Source organism: Lotus japonicus, chromosome 5, assembly GCF_012489685.1.
Source record: "Lotus japonicus ecotype B-129 chromosome 5, LjGifu_v1.2".
NCBI lineage: Eukaryota > Viridiplantae > Streptophyta > Magnoliopsida > Fabales > Fabaceae > Lotus > Lotus japonicus.
This window is the reverse complement of record NC_080045.1, coordinates 51,901,371-51,921,048: the sequence shown is the minus strand read 5'-3', so window position 1 is coordinate 51,921,048 and position 19,678 is coordinate 51,901,371. Positions and strand designations below refer to the sequence as shown.

Sequence of the window (19,678 nt, the reverse complement as noted above, 5' to 3'; positions counted from 1 at the left end):
TATTACCAAAATGATGGAAAATAAATACACATTCTTCTTTGTTTTCTTGAAACAAATAGTAAATGAGTGCATGTGTATGTATGGACATTATGATGTATAAAAACTAAAAAGTACAATTGTAAAAGTCATTTTAACCCTATCCAACGGTCACTGACTAACCTACATACGACAAACACAGTAAAATGTTGATGTCTTCTGATATGTAGTCACTTAGGTTGTTTTGTTCCCTTCAAATAAAGAGGTTCCACCGGTAATTTAACACAAAACAAGAACAGGAAGAGTAAGAACTAGAAAGAGAAGAAGAGCTTCTTCATCAATATCAGTTTTGCTTCTCTATTATTGGTGGGGTTTGAGGGTTACACTACACACAGTACTTATTGAATGTATCATGGGAGAGTCAAGTGATTCTGTCTCCATTGACATTGATTTGATACCTTTAGGAGGAAAGGTAATGAAACTTAACACATTACAAGTGGGTTTAGCTTGTGTTTGTTCCATAATCAATCATATACTTAATGTAGCTTATGCTTTTTGGATGTTTGCAGGAATGCACTGTGAAAACTAGTAAAGGTTCTGTCTCTGTGCTTGTTTGTGGAGATCAAGATAAACCTGCTCTCATAACTTACCCGGATGTGGCTCTCAATTGTATATTTCTTACTTAATTTGCTTTTTTTTATGAATGGATGTCATGAAGTTGTTTACTTTTGACTGCTATGTGTTTGTTTATATGTTTGTGTGGATATCTTTTGAATTAGAAGGAGAACTTGATTTGGCATTTTTTTTTTTGCAGATGTGTCCTGTTTCCAGGGTCTGTTGTTCTGCCCAGAAGCAGCTTCTTTGCTGCTTCATAACTTCTGCATTTATCACATTGATGCTCCGGGGCATGAGGTCAGTATCAGCATTCTCTTCCTAGTGTTACTTCCCTTTCTTCCATGTCATCACTGCAGTAACATGTTAGCTAGTTTTACTTCATCGAGCTTCAGCGTAGCTACTAGCTAATGAGGAGCTTTGATATCATTGAGTTGTTAGAAATATAACATAAAACCATTTAGAATCCTTTACCCAACAACTGAAGCTTTTGGGTTAATTGCTTCTTGACATGAGTTCATTTACATCCATGTTTAAATGGGGAAGGGCTAGGAAGTTGGTTAATAAAAATGAGTGGTGCTTTTTAAGTTCACCCATGAAAAGGATTGAGGAATTTTAACTTGCCATGAAATATTTAATACTAAGCTGTCAATTAAGCTAGGAGTTGAATTGCATATTAATGTTCTTGGACACTCTCCTCTCCTAGAGTATAATCGATTCTTTTCTCATTTGTTTAAGAGTTATTGCAGTTGGGAGCTGATGAGATTTCTTTAGATGAACCCTTGCTTTGTGTGGATGACCTTGCAGACCAGGTTGCAGAAGTGCTTGATTTTTTCGGGTATGTAAAGCATCAGTGATTCACCTTTGCTCTTAACCTAAACGTTGAGTTGTTGAATTTTGTACTACCTTTAGAATGTATTCCCCTATTGTTTGTTTGCACGGGAAGAATATGATACCTAATGATGTCCAAATAGACTGTGTGCATTGCTGGATAAATTAAGCAAAAGGGAAGTGACTGCATATGCATATATAGAATCTTTATGTCAAGGAACTCTAGTATTTGTTATTGAAGACTTTTTTAGATTAGCGAAACACATTGCTTTGATATTCTTGGCTTAGGATTTTAACCTTTGTCCAAAACTGTCTTAAATCAGGCTGAGGGAGGTTCTGTGCTTGGGTGTTACAGCTGGTGCTTACATCCTGACACTATTTGCCGTAAGTTGGCAACCTTAAGATAATTTTATCTATTACAACAATTTGGTATAGTAAATCTCCTTGCCCTTTTCTCTTTTTGCAGATGAAATACAAAGAGCGAGTGCTTGGATTGATTCTTGTTTCGCCTATTTGTAAAGAACCTTCATGGACTGAATGGCTATACAACAAGGTTCTAAACTCTGCCAGCATGCTTTTACTATGTTATCAATTGAAGTACCTGCAACTAGATTAAGGAAATTAGTAATCCATTCCTGGCCAGGATGATACCTATTTAGAACGATATGAAAAAAGTAAAATAGATGTGTGTCTGCAATAGCAATACAAGTCCATGTTAGCACCATTGGCTATCAATCCCATGTGTACCTCAGAAGTTATAATGCAACCAAAAGAAGAACAATATTCACTGCCCTTGAAAATAGAAGCTCACATATGGTTTTCTACATCCAATTCTGCAGGTCTTGATGAATTTGTTGTACTTCTATGGTATGTGCGGTTTACTGAAAGAATGCCTTCTGCAGCGTTACTTCAGTAAGGTACTCTTTCCATTCTTTAGCTCCTCTTCATGAAGGTCGAATCATTTCTGCAGCTCACATTACATTTCTACATCTTTTATAGGAACTTAGGTGCAGTGTCCAGGGAGCAGAATCAGAGATAATACTAACTTGCCGAAGAGTATGTACATCTCAATTGGGTGACAACTAATACGTATTAACATGCACATTTATTTGGGATTAGGGATAATTTTGTATGTGTACAATTCTGACATGTGGATCCTCTTTTCTGATCTTCAATTGCAGCTTCTGGATGAAAGGCAAAGCTTGAATGTTCTGCGTTTTCTTCAAGCAATTAATGTGTAAGTTACAATGTTTTTGACTAATTGCAATTGTTTTCTTCAGCTTTCTCTTGGTCTCTCCATTTGTTCGCTTCCTCTTGGTCCCTCTCGGTTTTTAATTCATCTGAGCCATTGTATACAACTGTGTAACTCCCTGAATCATGTTCTTATTCATGATAACCTAAGTATTCTTGGAAGTACATATGAACTTCGCTTGACTTGTATGTTATGCAATCAAGTCGTTGGAAAATTCTTTTCTACAATTAGATTTGCATGGTAATAGTTACTTCTAGGCTGTGACTTGTTGGATTTTGGGTGGACAAATACATCTGAAACAAAAAAAGATACAAAAGATTACTATTTCTTATATGTTGGATTTTGCTTAACTGCTTGCAGAAGGCACGATCTCACTGAGGGTCTGAAGAACTTACAATGTAAGACGCTTATATTTGCAGGGGAGAGTAGTCCATTCCATGCTGAATCTGTCTACATGAGTACAAAAATCAACAGAAAAATCTGTGCCTTTGTTGAGGTAATAAGAAGTAAGATAATAGAAGAGCCTTCGTGAATCTGATTATGAAACACAAACACAAATAACATGATTATTTTGCAATGCTTAGGTTCAGGCTTGTGGCTCACTTGTAACAGAAGAGCACCCAAACTCCATGATAGTACCGCTCCAGTGCTTCTTAACGGGTTTTGGCTTCCACAGACAATCACACTTAGCTTCCTCGTCAAGCAATGGCTCAAATCCAGCAAGCCCCACAAGTCCTTCATGCATAGCACCAGAACTCCTCTCCCCAGAGAGTTTAGGAATTAAGCTCAAGCCCATCAGAACCCGTGTTCGTGTTGAAATCTAACTTAGTCCAGCTCAAAGGTCTACGATGGATTCAGCTCTTTAGCATTGCACATACTATATAGCTCTTGTTGAATGTACAACATCACTAGTGTAAGATATATTCTTTGATTCTGTTTATGTACTAATTACCATTTTTGTTAAACTGATATTTTTCTTGTTACTGTAAAACTAGTAGGAGGAGGGTTGCATTTGACAATAGGATTATTCTTTTACAAATTTGATTTTTTGAGGTAGATTCCCTATGCAAAGTACATTGCGATGTAGAACCTATTCGTGCTTATTGGTGATTCATTATGAACCAATTTTATTGCTAACTTTGTCATTGTTTCACTATTATAGTTCGCTGATTGAAATTCTTGCACTAAAAAGTGCATGTAGGTTGCTTGCTTTGCTCTGTTTTATGTTAAGGATTGAACTTCTTTATCAATAATGCATTTACTTATCTTCCTCATCTAGTATAATTAATCTTCTTAATCAATGTAACATTTTACTTGTCTTCCTCATCTAAAATAATTAATTATAACACATGAAAAAGTGAATCATTTGCTCCAGATTTGTTGAATCAATCTTCTCATGTGGCACAATACTACTGAAAATTCTGGAAAATAGTACACAATGTGCAGAATGCAACTTATAATAATAATTCATGGCCAAGTATGCTACAATATACATAAATTCATGGTTATTAGCAACCATGTGACATGTAGCAAAATCTAAAACAAAATTCAATTCAAATTGCCAATTTAATCTTAATTTGGATCACCAAATTCTTCACCATCTTTTAAATAGGAACATGTCGTTTCAAAGCTTGCTTCCCAGCAACCGCGGCCGCCGCCGCAATTCCTCCAATAGCACCGGCAATAGCAGCTGATCGCGGCCCCGCCGCCGCCCTGTAAAGCGCTCCGGTACCAAGTCCAGCAACAGCGCTGTTGACCAAGTCATCCCTACCCCTGAGATGAATCATACCACTCTCCAACCCGGCAAAGATCAACCCCAACACCCCAAGCGAGTTTCCAAGCCTGCGACCGCCCTGGCCCCCCGAGTTAAGAACCCGGCTGAGCCGGACCTTGAGCGACTCGCCGATCTCCGCGGCTTTGAGACCTTCAACGGTCCCCCTGGAGCCGCCGATGATGGCGCCGGCGAGGTAGGCGGAGCCGGTGTAGAACTGGAGATTGTCGCCCCATGATCGGTGGGTCCTGGCGGCTTCTTCAGGGAAGAGGTGCTCCGGTGAGGTGGGGAGGTTGTAGAGCTTTTGGATGGGGACGTTGAGGTCTTGGTAGGGATGGTAGAGACGTGTCTTCTGGTCGTTGTTGGGGTTGGTTGAAGAATCCGCCATCGCCGTTTGAAGAAGAGAAACAAGTTGCGATTCTAATGCTATTTTCTATGTGAACGTTGTTGTAGGGTTTAAGGGTGATCAAGGGTTTTAGTTTAGACCTAATTAGTGATTAATTAAATGTGATAAAAATCAACGTTTTATTTTAAGCTAAACTAGTTAATTAAGCCACCGGTTTGTTGCGTGTATGTATGTATTATTATGAATATTTTATTTTATATTTCATATTGTAAAAATATTATTATATTATACTATGGGGATAAGTAGTGTTCACCATGATCCGGACAGATTGTGGATCGGTTCACCCTAAGCTGAGCGGCTCGACCTGCACCGGAAGAAATTAGCATCCCAAGCGGATCCACCGACTTAGATAGAATCCTAGCGAGTTGGGCTCATTAAGTTGTCGTAGGACCCATTTTGTAATAGACGTATTTGCCCCTCTATAAAAGGCAAGATCCTATTCATAATAAGTCGGGTTCTCTCTTGAGCTCAACAATGGCCGCACAAAACCATATATCTAGGACCTCCATGTCCATGTAGGAATAGATTGTGAGAACAATTTTTTAAAAAAACAAGAGGAAAATATATTGTGAGAACATTCTAACACATCAAAAACATATTTTATATTAGATTTTTATTTATATTTTTTAAGGTATTTCAGTTGACACTTATGAGAATAATTTTTTGAGGATGAGATTGTGTTAAGTGGTATACCTCTCACAACAAATGCTTTTCACTACAATATTATTATATTTTGAAAAGTGATTTCCACTTCTATCCAAATTTATGATCGATTAATTTCAATTTTCCCCTTTCAAAAACAAAATTCAATTTTCCCGTGCTAAATTGAGTTACATTATTAAAAAATTCATCGATAAATTAGTCTACTGTGGTTTTGATAAATTTTCTTTTGGGCTGTTGATGTGAACACAAGAAATTTTTTTGGGTCAAGGGTTCATTGTAACCCATTAGTTTAGGCTTCGGGCATGCCAAGTCCAAGTCAGGCCTATAGAAGTCTCATAAAGAATTGTTGTCTCGACTTCAAAAAAAAAAAAGAATTGTTGTCTCAAAGAATTTTGACCCTTTGAAACAAAAATTATATTCCTTTGGATCTCCATTTCTCCAGATTGAAGTCAATATAGCACAATCTGGCATCTTTTATTCATGGTGAACTTTCGTGGTAAATTCTAATTTACGTTTGAATCAATGTCAAACCAAATATATGCTAAGTATATAATAAATCAAAAGAGAGGGAGAGGGATGGGGGAGAATTATTAAACAATGTTCTGATATGTAAATACCAAACAGTGCAGGCACTCCCATATAGACTCAAATTTTCTCTTTATCTCTCATCTTTTTTATCACATCACATTATTTAGTGCCTCTCATGATTGTCAAGCTCGTGAGTTAACTAATAGATTTGTACGAGTCTACAATTCTACTTCCCTAAATCGAGCGAGGTCGCCTTCAAACTAAAATATTCCTTGACTTGAGCAAAATCATTTAGAACTCGGGTAGACTCACAAGTCTAGGGAAATTTTAAAATTTTTTGTACATTTTAATTTTGATTTAAATACTCAAATTGGAAGGGGTGATTCAGGTTTTTTTCTTCAAACGTGCTATGAATCGGGTCTCACCCTCACTCTCATTGTTCACTTCAACCCTAAGTCAAGCACACATACCTGAGGGAGGGAGCCGCCTTTGCCACTGTTGCTGGGAGTCGTATGCGCTGCAATTGGGAGTTTGCTCATTGCTTGCATCGACTATTGGTTGTCCGAACAAAGAGTGAATGTCTTGTTCTTCTCTCTCGGGTTCTTAGCTTCCTTTTTGAGCGGTTGTTCTTCTCACTCACAATTCTTATGCACTCCTACTTTTAATTTTGACTCACTTTAAGTCTTTATTACTCATTTACTCTTAATTTCTAAGAACTTATAGTCGATGGCGGAGGGAGAACTTTGGGTTGGGTGGGACTAACATGGTTTTGCTATCGGAAATTAAAAACGAAGTGGGGTCAACAAGTCATTCTATACTATCATTTCAAAAGAAATTGTAAATAATGGGGTGACAATGGTCGTGTCAGGTCTCTCCTGCCTCCACCACTTCTTATGGTGTGGTGTATGTATTGGTTATTTATGTACTTTGTTAAGGTGCCCACTAGGGTGGGCTAATTATATTTTGGTCCACTGGTGAACCGGGCTTAAACACCGTTGGATTTAAGAATCTTGGAATATTTTTTATTTGAATGACTAGTATTTGATGGATGATAAAAGGGCAAAAACGGAAATAGACCCTTATTCTTCTCCCTTCTCAATGGTTCTGCTACCCTCCTCCGCCACAACCACCACCTTCCACTGGAGCCTCAGTCCATACTCTTGCCTCCTTCCCCGCGAGCTCCGACCCGATGCAAAAGTTAAGAACCCAACCCTAGATTTCCAATGCTGGTCATCCCTGCGAACGTTTAACTTTGTCTTCAATGTCCTCGTCGCCAATAGGCTCTACGACCGGGCCAACGAGGTTTGAGTGGCTGCTCCGAGGCTCGCGGCCGAGGTGGATGCATGATGCCTAAACATTCTCATCAAGGGGTTGTGCCAGCAAGGGGAATTTTTGGCCGCGTTCAAGGTGTTCGACGAAGTTCCTAAGTCAGGGATGGAGCTAAGGACATTCTCGTCGCTGATGTAGGGGTTGTGTGAGAAGCGGATGGTGGACCCATGCTCTGAGTCAAGGAAGATGGTGATGACGGAGGAGAAGATAATAGGGATCATGATCTTGTTGTTGGGGATGAGGAGCTGCACGATTTCTCCGTTTTTACTTCTCTTTCTTTCAGATCTAATAAGCAATTGGGAGAGAAAGGGTGTGGAGATTGCAGAATTAGGAATTGGAGATGAAGAACCAGCGCAAAATGATAATGGTGGAGGGTGAACGAAAGAGGAGAAGAGGGTGCAGATTGCAGATCTGAATCTATGAGATGGGAGGAAGAGGAAAAGCCAAAAAGGGAAAGAGAAAGGAAACATGAAGAGGAAAAGGGTAAACGGAAGGGGAAATGTCAAAATTACTCTCTGGTCCACTGGTGGACCAAAATATAATTAGCCCACCCTAATGGGCACCCTTTGTAAATTTTTGCTTTATTATGAAATTGGATTGTATCTTGAGTTTATTTAATTAATATCTCTTTGATGGTCTAATAGTTATCTTTGTACACTGTGATATGTACATTTTTTTTGAATTTTTGCCTTTTTTTGTAAACCACGAGCCTACAAGACAAATCACTCAATTCAAAACAAATTTACGTAAACTCTCGAGTCTAACAACCTTGACATCTCCTAGCTCATTATTATCAAATTTGGTACTACAACTACAACTTGCACCTTTCACTCAAGTGTGTCAAAATTCAAAAAGTGGGGGCAAAACTGTCAGACACAACAAGGGCTGGGATGAGATTCATTGAGTTTGAGCCATGTAACAAGAGGAGCATGACACATCTCTTTCCACAACTCATTGCAAGCTGGTTAAATCTTGCAACTTGCAACGTTAGCAACTTACCCCACACCTTCTCATTTCCCTCACTTCCTTCCGAAAGATTGTTCTTTTCTTTCCTTTAAAGCACCCTTAAGTTCAACCTTAATTTCACCGCGTACACACGCATAGAACTTCAATATTATGGCTGTTTTCCACCTTCAATTATATATGTTGGTGTACAACATGTTTGGTTTCATGTTTAAGCCTTATTACAAAATCACTTCTCCTAACATAAAAGCTAGTATGAGTAGAATTTTTTCTTCTTCTTTTAACATGTGTAAATCAGTTTAGAAAACTGTACGTATAAGCTTCTCCTAATATATCTTTTTTTAAATTCGAACTTAATTATATTATAACTCTTATGATTGATAATCTAATTTGTCTGCCATTACACTAACAACTTGTTGATGTACCCCAAGTAGTTTTCTCCCCTAATTACTTCTCATTTTAATGTAAGAATCTACCTAGCATTCAAACATGCATATGCTTTGTTGCTTATGCATCTTTTGTATCATTACAAGGCAATGTACTTGCATACTTGTATGCGTAGCTATTAGGTGCAAATCCTAATAAACCAAAATGAAAGTATAAACTAAACAAGGTATGAGAAAAAAGTGCAAAAAGTGCTTACTGATATTGCTGAGATCATATTTATAAACAGATTCTTAAAAATGCAAAGTCTCAAAGGAGGAAAGTTAATCCTTAAGTTTTGGGAAATATTCTTATTGTAGGTGTTGTTAGATCCAAACTATACGTGTAATAGTTAGTACTAGGGCCAAGCTAACATATGCATCAATAATTTGAAATTGAAATATCTTTTACACTTGTTAATCTGACTAGAGAACACAGAAGCGTTAAGAGATGAAGCTGTACTATAACACTGTATTCGTTTGTAACATGTGAAGATTCCCTTCCTTAAAATAAATAATTGGTCCCATGCTCTGCATGTTTTCACGTGTCCTGCCATCCGGATGCCGTTAATTACACCATCATGACCATCAGCTACTGCATAGGATTCGAATGGCCCAGTGACAACCAAACTTATTTATTCATTTCTTTTTTTTTCTTAAGTTTCATTTTCCATCACACTCTCACACTCATCCCATAGGCGCGTCTTCTTCAATCCCCAATCATATAGTATGATCTAAATACAACTACCTCACCAACAAGTCCCAAGTCCCTGCTTCTATTCTAGGTTTGCTCTTTAAAAATGAGTTGATTGTTTGATTCCTTCACAATATGTATAGATGATGGTTTATCAGAAAAGTCATTCTTTAAGTTTTGGTAAAATTAGTCTCATAATAGTCGGATGTGAGATACATTGGTAATATTTGACAAAAAAAAATATAACTACTTCCTTCTCCTTATCTTTCATTTCCCACTTATTAAAGAAAATGAATTCATTTCCTCATTAACTACAAACCACTAGCATCATGACACACTCATAGAGTCATAGTATGTTTTCTTCATTCTAACTCTAGAATCAATTATGAGGAAAAGCTATACATGCTATCAATTGTTTCAATTTTGAGACTTACTTATCCTTAATGATGTATATAATGGTGCCAATTATTCTTGTGATTTGTGGCTATCTCAATTACTTGATTAGAAGGTAAAGTAATATTTGATAAAGATGAGTTTGGATGTTATTTGAAAATAGAAAAAGTTTGAAATGCATTGAATATAACTTTTATTTGTAACGTGGTTTGATTGACTTGTTCAAGGAAACCACATTTTATTTTTGTTTAGATTAGACTATAGAATATTATCTGTTTGGGGGGTAGTGAATTCACTTTCTTCCGAAAGGGTGTGGTGGTGGGCTATCTTTTCCCTTCCATGCAAGGACAAATTCTTTGATAAATGTGAGAAAGAAAGAGAGAGAAAGACAGAAATAGAGAGAGATTGGTGTTTTGTAAAGTTGCTTGTAGCATTTTGCTAATTTACAGTGTATGAGCAGCAAAGGAATAAGGGAGTGAGAGAGGTAAGTAAAGAAGAAGAGAGAGTACTCCAACACACACTCACACACAAAACACAAACATGTTTGATGGAGTCCCAGACCAGTTCCACCAATTCATAACACCAAGGACTTCACTTCCTCTTCACTTACCTTTCCCTCTCCATGCTTCTTCAGCCCCTAACAATAACACCACCTTCCCTTCTTTTGATCCTTACAACCCTTCTCATCATCAATTGCCATTCCAGCCCAATCTCTTGCACCACCCATTACACCACAAAGATGAAGAGAAGGAAGAAAACAACAACACAGTGCAGCCAAATCCAATGAACTTTCAAATTGAAAGAGATCAAAGACAACAACTACCTCAGCTTCAGCAGCAGCAGGTTGATCCCTGGACAAATGATGAAGTTCTTGCTCTTTTAAGGATCAGATCTAGTATGGAGAGTTGGTTCCCAGAGTTCACTTGGGAACATGTCTCAAGGTATATAAACACTGCACACAACATATTTGAATTGCCTTCTCTGTCAATCAGAATCAATTCTGTCATCAGAATCAATTTTGAAAAACAGAAGCTCACTCACTTATGCTCCTCCTGATTCCGAAATTTTGGTTTCAGAATCAATTGTCGAATATTTCCAAACATATTGTTAATCACATATGATTACAATTCAATCTCTTTACATTGTTTCTATCAACATGTTTTCAAGCTAAACACTGAGTGTTTTTTTGAATGATCATGGCAACAAATTGACTATTAATAGAATAATTAATAACATGGAATTTGTGTTTGTAGTTTCTAATTATCAAGTGGTTTGTTTAATGCACATTGCACAGTGTATGCTAGCTAGTAGCTAGCTACCTCCATGTGGTAGACAAACGCACACGTGCACCTTCACTTTGGCTCACACATCACTGACACCATCACACACACACACATCGAGAGAAAACAGGGCCGGCGAGGGAAGGGACGAAAATTGAAGCCACCCCACTTTGTCAATTATTACATGTTGAGGAGGTGAATAAATGCTTCCACGTTGGTGTTCTTTTTGGATTTTTCCATGATAATTTTTTCTGGTGGTTGCAGGAAGCTAGCAGAAGTTGGATACAAGAGGAGTGCAGAGAAGTGCAAGGAGAAGTTTGAAGAAGAGACTAGATATTTCAACAACATTAATTACACCAACAAGAGTACTAATATTAATAATTATCGGTTTCTCACTGAGCTTGAAGAGCTTTATGAGGAGGTAGGGACTGAGAAGAGTACTACTCATCAGCAGCAGCAGCAACAACAAGACAAGATGGAGGAGCGTGCAGCATTGGATGATCAGGATCATCATGATGATTCGGTTGATCAAACAAAACAAAACAAGGCTCAAAGTGAGGAGGATCAAGAGAAAATCATGAAGGAGAGGAAGAGGAAGAGGGTTGATGATAGGTTTGAGGTGTTCAAGGGGTTTTGTGAGAGTGTTGTGAACAACATGATGGCTCGGCAGGAAGAGATGCACAGGAAAATCATTGAGGACATGGTGAGAAGAGATGAAGAGAAGTTCTCAAAAGAGGAAGCATGGAAGAAGCAAGAGATGGATAAGATGAACAAGGAGCTTGAGATGATGGCACATGAGCAAGCTATTGCTGGTGATAGGCAAGCCAACATCATTCAATTCTTGAAGAATTTTGAGAAAAGTCAAAGATTTGGAAGCGGAAATGGAAAAGAGAAACTCAAGGTAACAAGTGAAGATTCTTCCACATTGCTCTCACAAAACCCTAGTCCTTCACCTTCTTCTACTTTACCTACTTCATGTGCACTTGTAGTAGCTGAAAACCCTAGCTCAATTAATCTTGGTCAAGACACATCATCACGAGTTGTTGTTCCTTTTGAGAACCCTAGTTCTTCTCTAAATCCACAAGAGACAAATTCTGTTTTGATTCATAAAGGCTCCACTATAGAGAAAGATGATGTTGGGAGAAGGTGGCCAAAAGATGAGGTTTTGGCACTGATAAACCTAAGGTGCACTAGCAACAACAATGAGGACAAGGAAGGGAACAATAAGGCACCACTATGGGAGAGAATCTCACAAGGGATGTTAGAGTTGGGATACAAGAGGAGTGCAAAGAGGTGTAAAGAGAAATGGGAGAACATAAACAAGTACTTCAGGAAAACCAAGGATAACACTAGTAAGAAGAGGTCCCTTGATTCAAGGACATGTCCCTACTTCCATCAACTCAGCAATCTGTATAATCAAGGGAAACTTGTTCCACAATCTGAAAGGCCAGAAGGGAAATTGAATAATGCGGCAGCAAATAATAATGCACCAGATCAAATTACCCCTCAAGCTGAGTCTTCTTCCACCCAAGTGGGGTCTGGTTGTGGTAATTTCACTGTGCAGCAGCAGCAACAGCAGAAGGTTGATGATCATGAAGGTGAGAAAACTTCGATGCAGCAAGTACCTTCTTTGGATTTTGATCAGTTTTAATTCATTATTGATTTGCCCATTTTCTATCACATAATAATAAGTACAACATCTTTTGTATCTTCTGTAATTTTTTCTTTTTCTTTCTTTTTACTTGATGGTGGCTATTTAATTTATAGCATATATAATTTGAATGTATAATTGAAAAACTTAGATTTGATGATCGCACCGACAGGTTGAGGAATGAGAACAATATTTATGTTCTAGTGTAAGTGCATTTCTATATTTGACCATGTTAAATTCATGAAATATGTTTTTACTATTAACCTTCACTACATATTATTTATAACATGTTTTGATGTACTTAAGTTAATTAGCAGAGAAGTCTTTTTAAACATGTGAACTATATTTTTTCGGGTCCATGATATAGTAAAAGTCATTATTTATAATATATTCTTTATGTTCTAAAGTCAATTTGTAAAAGAAATATTTTTTAAGTTGTGAACCATAATTTTAATAGTTTTATATATAATGTATAAAATCTTTTTATATACATTTCTTTTTTTTAGGGAGGGGGAAACAGTTGTGTTCCATGTAAATGTTTTAATAGGGTAGACATTACCCTGTGAAAAATAAAGGAAAAGATGGCAAAACATTCTTTAGGACATTCTCTTCACATTATACTGGCCAGGGACTGGAACTAGTGAAAAAGGTTAAAGAAATTATCAGTCTTTTTCAACCAAGTACGAGGTGAAAAGAAGGTTAAGTGTATATAATTAAGCAAGTTAAAGTCCTACCTAATTCCGTTAAAAAAGTCCTACCTAATTAAATTTCATCTATAGCAAAATAATAATATTTCTATATCATATTTTATTTGGAGATAATAGCATTTTCAATCCCAAAGTAATATACAATTAGATATTCAAATAGTAAGGGTTTATTACAAGAAAAGTGCTCATTTGCGTCTGTTTTACAAGTGAAAAGCCAATTCTATTATCATTTTAGTGTCGGTTTTAGAATTGACGTTAAAAGTACGAAGCTAAAATATGGTGTTAGATAAGTTAGTTGATAATAAATATCGAGTTGGATAAGCCGATGTAACACACGTGCCACCATAGGCGACACGCTAATATGTAAATATTAACATCGGTCGTGTATACTGGTAATGTTATAGGAGCCTATGGTTCTGGCTTATAAAAAGGAGATTGTGGTTCTATCCCTCTTAAGATAAATATCATAAGGAATAACATTACATTAATTTGGAGTTTGAAGAATGTTTAATAGCTCTAACGCCATGAAGGTTTCATAAGTCATGTATGAAGAATTTCACGATGAATGAAAGCCAGGGAGAGCATGAGATATTTTTGGGAAGTAGATTGGTTGTGAAAGTTTGTTTAACCTACAAATGCATTTGAGACCATTTTAAAGAGTCTTTTCCCCATTGTCATACATTTAAACTATTTCTGTAGGCGTTTCAATTCACCAGCCTTACATTATGTGATACAGTTATTTGTCAGCGAAAAGACGAGGTTGAAGGTGATGACAACGACGTCATCGAAGTAGTTGGTTGAGCAATGTGGGCCATATGGATTTGAGAGAAAGGAAGGAAAACAGTGGGAGAGTCGGTCTAGATGTGGGTGTGGAGGCTTGTGAGTGTGAGGGTTTTAGGGGAGGATATTTGGGAGCGGCGAGGAGTTGAAAGCTGGGCGGCGATAGGGGAGAAGTAGAGCGAAGAGGAGTTGAAGGCAAGGGTAGTGGTAGGGATGGGTGGGCGACAACGGAGATATGAGGGTGCATGAGGGTTTGATATTGTGTTTGTTTGAGATGTGATTGTTTGAGGGGAGGGGAGGGGAGGGCACGAGGAGAGTTGTGAGCAGAGGAAGGAACATAAGAGAGGTGGGGCGACAATGAAGTAATGGGAGTGAGGGGTGTGAGTGTGAGACTTATAAGGAAAGTCAAGCCTAGGGATGACAATGTGTCTCAGACCCATTGGGTACCCGCTAAAAATACTCATAATGGATACGGTAAAAACCCGCTAGATGAGTCTGAAGTTGGGTATGGGTAATTACCCGGAAAAACTAGTGGGTACGGGTGCGGGTATGAGCACTATAGTACCCGCTCCATAGCCCGTACACACTTTATTAATTATTTTTATTATATATATGCACACTTGGGAGTATATATATCAATAAACTTAATTGAAGTTATAACTTTCTAACTTACTCTTTTAAAAATGAATAATTTTACTTATTAAATATTTGGATAGTCTTTGTATTTTTAATTAATGTTCTTTATTTTATAATAGTAGTTATATTATTTTTTGTTGGAGAATGAAAATTGTATTTTCGACAACTAAATTGCGATGAAAATTGTATTTTCGACAACTAAATTGCGGGTAATGAGCACGGGTACGGGCATGTCGGTACCCAGAGGGTGCGGGGACGAACATTTAAATTGCTACCCACGTGGGTATGAGGACGAATATAAGTATATTTTGAAAAACGCGAGTACAAAATGAGTGCTATAGTACCCTACTCAGACTCTACCCATTGTAATCCCTAATCAAGCCGAATAGCCGCTAAAAGTTTAGGTTGTCCTGGCTGACACTAACCTCAAGGCTCAAAGGCCTAATAAATTGACCATATTCACTTGAGATTATTTTTTTTATAAACCAAGCAATTTTATTCAAATATATAGCACAATATTGATGTTAAGTTAGTTGATGAAATTAATTAGCGCCAGCTTGAAACCACCACTAATGCAAGAGATAAGAAATGTATTATATAATTAGATAATTTAAAAATAATAAGAATATTAATTCATTTTTGAATACTTATCTAGGCGAGCTTTTGGCTTTAATCCATGGTCTGATCACTTTAGCGTGACGTACCAATATAATAAAGAAAATTATGTGCGAGATGGATAGCGTGAACATGATGAACCGTCTTACTAATTCAGTTTCCCAAATCTCCATTGCCATGCCTGTTGGGGCTTATATATAGCAAAATCGCTGGTCTTGATTCAGCAAGAGCGAGAGCTGATCTTACTAGTCGACATGTCGTAAGAGATCAGCTTATTATCAAAGTGTTAAATAACATAACACTTGATGAGTTTCGTTGTTATACTTATATTAGACAAATAATTATATTAAATCATGATCATATATGAGATTTATGTAGCATGAGTGAGTGAGTACAGTGACAAGACAGTGGAGACGATGCATATACGGTGATTGAGAATGGGTCCCGCATTGTCGTATTTAGCAGTAGCGAGTATATTAATCTCAGACTTGTAATGGGGCCCACGCCTATTGGCGCAAGCAGACATTTCACACACTGCCATCACGTCACATGTGCCACTGCTTCTGCCATGCTGCACATAGTTTTTGTCTTCTTTCTTATGAGGCGCCATGCACGTGCATCTGTGGCTCCCTTTTTTTATTTTTTCCACTAAAGTCAACGCAGTTCAGCAAATTATAGCCCAGCCCACTACAGAACTTGTTGGCCCTAAATCCAAAAACAAGCAAGCCATTGCAAAGATACCAAAATAAATGGGGAGAAGGAAATTGAAGCCGCTATTGTATTTTATTTGGTTGTGGTGAGAAATTAAGGAAAAGTGAAAAAAAAAATGCAGTGAGAAACTAACATGATATAGGAGAAAGATGAAAGTTGAATCCGGTCAAATCACCGCAAGAGTGTTGGTGGAGGAGAAATATGAGTTTTTCGAAGGTTCGAGTTTTGAAGGAGGTGATGTCGTGGTGCTTCATCATTAGCAACGCCCAGGAGGGGTTTCTGGGATAATAGTCCAGTGCCTAAGTTAGACGCTAGGGGAAGATGGAAATATTGCGAGCGGGCGAAAGTTCGAAGTAGTGTGTGTACCTACCTGATGCTCTTTTATGGTCTACCTTTTATGTGAGGGTGAGGATTGAGGATATCGGCGAAGTAAGGAGTGTGGGCGCAGTTTCGAATGTTGGTCGTTGGATCTCCTGAGTCCTGACCATCGCTCAAATATGAGGGTGAGGGCTTGCTTGTGTGCGCTGCTCAATGTCTCGAGCTCGGCGTATATGCCTGAGGCTATAGGAAAGGACCTTTGATGGGGCGCACCCTTGGTCACAAAGCCAGAAGTGAACATAGGAAGCGATGATGATGATGACGATTGTCGGATGAAGAGTAAGGTTAAGATGATCAAAGATCTACGATCGAAGGGTGACATGGCACAATCAGGTGTGGGCGTGATTGGATTGACCACCAAAACAATAGCGCCCAGCTTTGGCACACCATCAAGTGAGTATCAAGAGGTGCAAAGATGTTAGATAAGCATATAGAAGGAAGCGCTTGTAGACATGTCCTATTCCAATCGGAACAAATGTTAGTATAAAAATAGTAAATAAGTTTTTTTTCTTGGAAAATGAGCGAGATTGACTTAGTCATTTGTCGGGAAAAATTACATTTTAACTCCACGATTAGAGACATAACATAATTTTTGTCCTTATTTAAACCAAAACTCCGATCACTTTGTCATGTGTTCTACCAGAGCTTAGATGGCAATGCACATTTATAAGTGAGCTCACCTAACATCCGAGAAGTGAAATTTTTAATTAAATTTTAATGTACACATTAATAATTAAATAAAAATTATTAATACAAAAAGAAAATTGTAAAACTAATTCTCCAATTCCTAATCCTATTTGTAATTTCAGAAAGTATATAATCTTTAATTCCAAAAAAAAGCTAAGAACTCCGGTCGCTACTCTTTTACCTAGAAGTCTAGCACCATCTTCTTCTCCCCATTGTTGCTCCCGGTGCTGGAAGCAATTCTTTTCCTGCCAGAAAACCACCCATTCATTCATCAACAACAATGGCCTCTTAAAATGGTCCTTTTCCCTTAAGATTTTGATTCTCTCAATCCCGTGAAAAGAATAATTGCATTCAGATCCTGTAACAGTTGGCTGTTGCTTCCATGCTCTTATTGAGTCTTGTCGACTGGCAACTGAACGATGACAAGTGATGTGGTTGAATGGAACATTACTGACCGTGAATTTGGGATTGTAAAGTGCTTTTTGTCTGGCATGTTTCCATGTGAATGAGACAACTGTAAACACTGTCCATAACAGAGGTGTTATGCAAATGCAAGGTCGACGAAGAACCATACATGAAGTTGGAGGCTTGGGATTAGAGTGATGGGAGCACCAATTGGTAGAGTATTTTACTCTATTAAGGAAGAACTCTGATCTAAATTAATCTAACAAACTAAGCTACAAGAAGAAGACGGTGTTGCTCTATAGACTCGTCACCTGAGCTATTCTTCGGGGATCTAGAAGTTCCAAATTCCAATTATAAGACTGAAATGTTTCACAGTTTTGTAGGTGGCGGGACAAACATTGTAGCATTGTGAAAAGATAATTTCAAAAAAAACATTTATTACTTGTAATTTGAAAAGAGAATTTATTGATTAAAACTTCAAGTAACACTCAATTTTGATCTTGTTTGATTAAAAGTTTACCCATCTAAATTCCTTTTATTGAGGCAAATTTACCCAAGGCAAACTTTTGTTTTCTTTTACCAAACAAGTGAAGAGCTTCCACCATAAAAAACCAAACAATGACCTCCGTTGTTTTATCTGCTGAATGCATACCAGAGTGGTTACCTTAGAAATCAAGTCTACATATATGAAATTAAAATGCAAAGTTGTTTTAATCTATTTAATTAACCTGTTTTGTGAACACCAATACCATATACCATATGACATTAGTCATGTGCTATGATAAATTATTAAGATCTCAATGTACGTGATGATAATAATGTGTGCATTTAGATTTCCGTTAAATTCAATGTGAAACTATATTGGAGTTATCGTGTTAAAATTTTACTTCTACAATCAATATTAAATTTAAAGTGACAAATTTTCATTTATTCCTTAATACATCAAAATATGTTCACGTTTGCGTTACATCTAACACTAAATTAAACATGGACAATGTTGCTCTCTAGTCTCTAGAGGCATAGTAGTAATTAATAGGTAATCAGATTATGGGAGGCACATTGAGATTCGGCATTTTATTTTGGTCCCTCCTTAAATTGTGTCCTACGCTGTCTTTTATCCTCAATCCCAATCCCAATCCCAATCCCACACCGTCATTTGTTTCTTTTTGTTTCCTTTATTTTATTTTTAATTTGGATGGTACAAATCATACTTGGCACTTCTTGGCTCTTGCCTCGCGCTGCTTGTGTCGGTTCATACCATACCATGCTTAGTGCTACTCTTGTCCATTCCATGCCCATGAAATTGAGTAAGCATGATTGAGATGTGAGACAAAAATCAAGTATATATGTCTTATATAGAGCACTGCCTTTTCAATAGACCGTATAAAATCACATCTCTTATTCCTATTATTTTATTCCCGTCAAAAAGACAATGATAAAGGATTCAATTACTTTAATCACACTTTTAACAAAACAAGTGTTAGCATGAGATAATTAGAAAATGTTAATCGGTGGTGGTTAAAATGGAGGAAAATATCACGAGTTATCTGTGACCGTATCTACAAAATTTAAAGGAAAGTTTTACCCAATCGTTATACTCTATATATGGCAGTGAATGACTGAATGTTGAGCTTTAATGGGATAAAACGAGAGAATAGTTGGAGTGTAGCATAAATTAGAATGTTAAGATAAATAAGTGAATACACTAAAAGGATAAATACACAATGAGCGGATTAAAGAAGATATTGGAATACCCCATATTACGAGAAAGATGACAGAAAACTTATTATTAAGGTGATATGGACATGTACAAAGAAGACCTATGGAGGGACTGATGAGAAGGGTTGATAACATGATTTTTGTTCTTGCGAAGAGAGAAAGAGGGAGACCAAGACAAAAAAAAAACATGAGAAAATATTTTTAAAGATGATCTCATTATCAATAATATCTCTCATAATTTAGTTTTTGATCAAACTGAATGGTGTAGT

General features: G+C 37.3%; 3 protein-coding genes across 5 annotated transcripts; 2 read left to right on the top strand and 1 right to left on the bottom strand.

The window, feature by feature from the left end:
* The first annotated feature begins 236 nt into the window (after positions 1-236).
* On the top strand, positions 237-3,808 carry LOC130718653 (protein NDL2-like). Of its 3 annotated transcripts, none has more exons than XM_057569274.1 (11): positions 237-448; positions 546-645; positions 791-888; positions 1,338-1,426; positions 1,743-1,803; positions 1,886-1,972; positions 2,259-2,336; positions 2,419-2,475; positions 2,601-2,656; positions 3,032-3,167; positions 3,262-3,808. In XM_057569274.1, exons 1-11 carry the CDS (start codon positions 389-391, stop codon positions 3,493-3,495), a joined length of 1,056 nt encoding a protein of 351 aa, XP_057425257.1. In that variant the 5' UTR covers positions 237-388; the 3' UTR covers positions 3,496-3,808. The 3 variants fall into 3 exon arrangements, with proteins under 3 accessions (XP_057425257.1, XP_057425259.1, XP_057425256.1); XM_057569276.1 differs by having other exon boundaries at positions 3,032-3,177; positions 3,256-3,808; XM_057569273.1 differs by having other exon boundaries at positions 240-448; positions 3,256-3,808.
* A 239-nt stretch (positions 3,809-4,047) lies between these two features.
* On the bottom strand, positions 4,048-4,906 carry LOC130718654 (mitochondrial import inner membrane translocase subunit TIM23-2). The gene has a single exon (XM_057569277.1). The coding sequence runs from the start codon at positions 4,828-4,830 to the stop codon at positions 4,276-4,278; it is 555 nt and encodes a 184-aa protein (XP_057425260.1). The 5' UTR covers positions 4,831-4,906; the 3' UTR covers positions 4,048-4,275.
* Positions 4,907-10,170: 5,264 nt separating this feature from the next.
* Positions 10,171-12,980, top strand: LOC130718451 (trihelix transcription factor GTL2-like). The gene is made up of 2 exons (XM_057569046.1): positions 10,171-10,781; positions 11,385-12,980. The coding sequence occupies exons 1-2, from the start codon at positions 10,381-10,383 to the stop codon at positions 12,769-12,771; spliced, it is 1,788 nt and encodes a 595-aa protein (XP_057425029.1). The 5' UTR covers positions 10,171-10,380; the 3' UTR covers positions 12,772-12,980.
* Positions 12,981-19,678: the final 6,698 nt, after the last annotated feature.

What these genes read in the sequence shown, in the direction of transcription:
- LOC130718653 (XM_057569273.1), top strand. Translation starts at nt 389, where the DNA reads ATGGGAGAGTCAAGTGATTCTGTCTCCATTGACATTGATTTGATACCT. An exon ending in TTGATGCTCCGGGGCATGAG is followed by an intron (nt 889 to 1,337) that starts GTCAGTATCAGC and finishes GAGTTATTGCAG; the next exon opens with TTGGGAGCTGATGAGATTTC. An exon ending in CTGAATGGCTATACAACAAG is followed by an intron (nt 1,973 to 2,258) that starts GTTCTAAACTCT and finishes CCAATTCTGCAG; the next exon opens with GTCTTGATGAATTTGTTGTA.
- LOC130718654 (XM_057569277.1), bottom strand. Translation starts at nt 4,830, where the DNA reads ATGGCGGATTCTTCAACCAACCCCAACAACGACCAGAAGACACGTCTC.
- LOC130718451 (XM_057569046.1), top strand. Translation starts at nt 10,381, where the DNA reads ATGTTTGATGGAGTCCCAGACCAGTTCCACCAATTCATAACACCAAGG. An exon ending in ACTTGGGAACATGTCTCAAG is followed by an intron (nt 10,782 to 11,384) that starts GTATATAAACAC and finishes TGGTGGTTGCAG; the next exon opens with GAAGCTAGCAGAAGTTGGAT.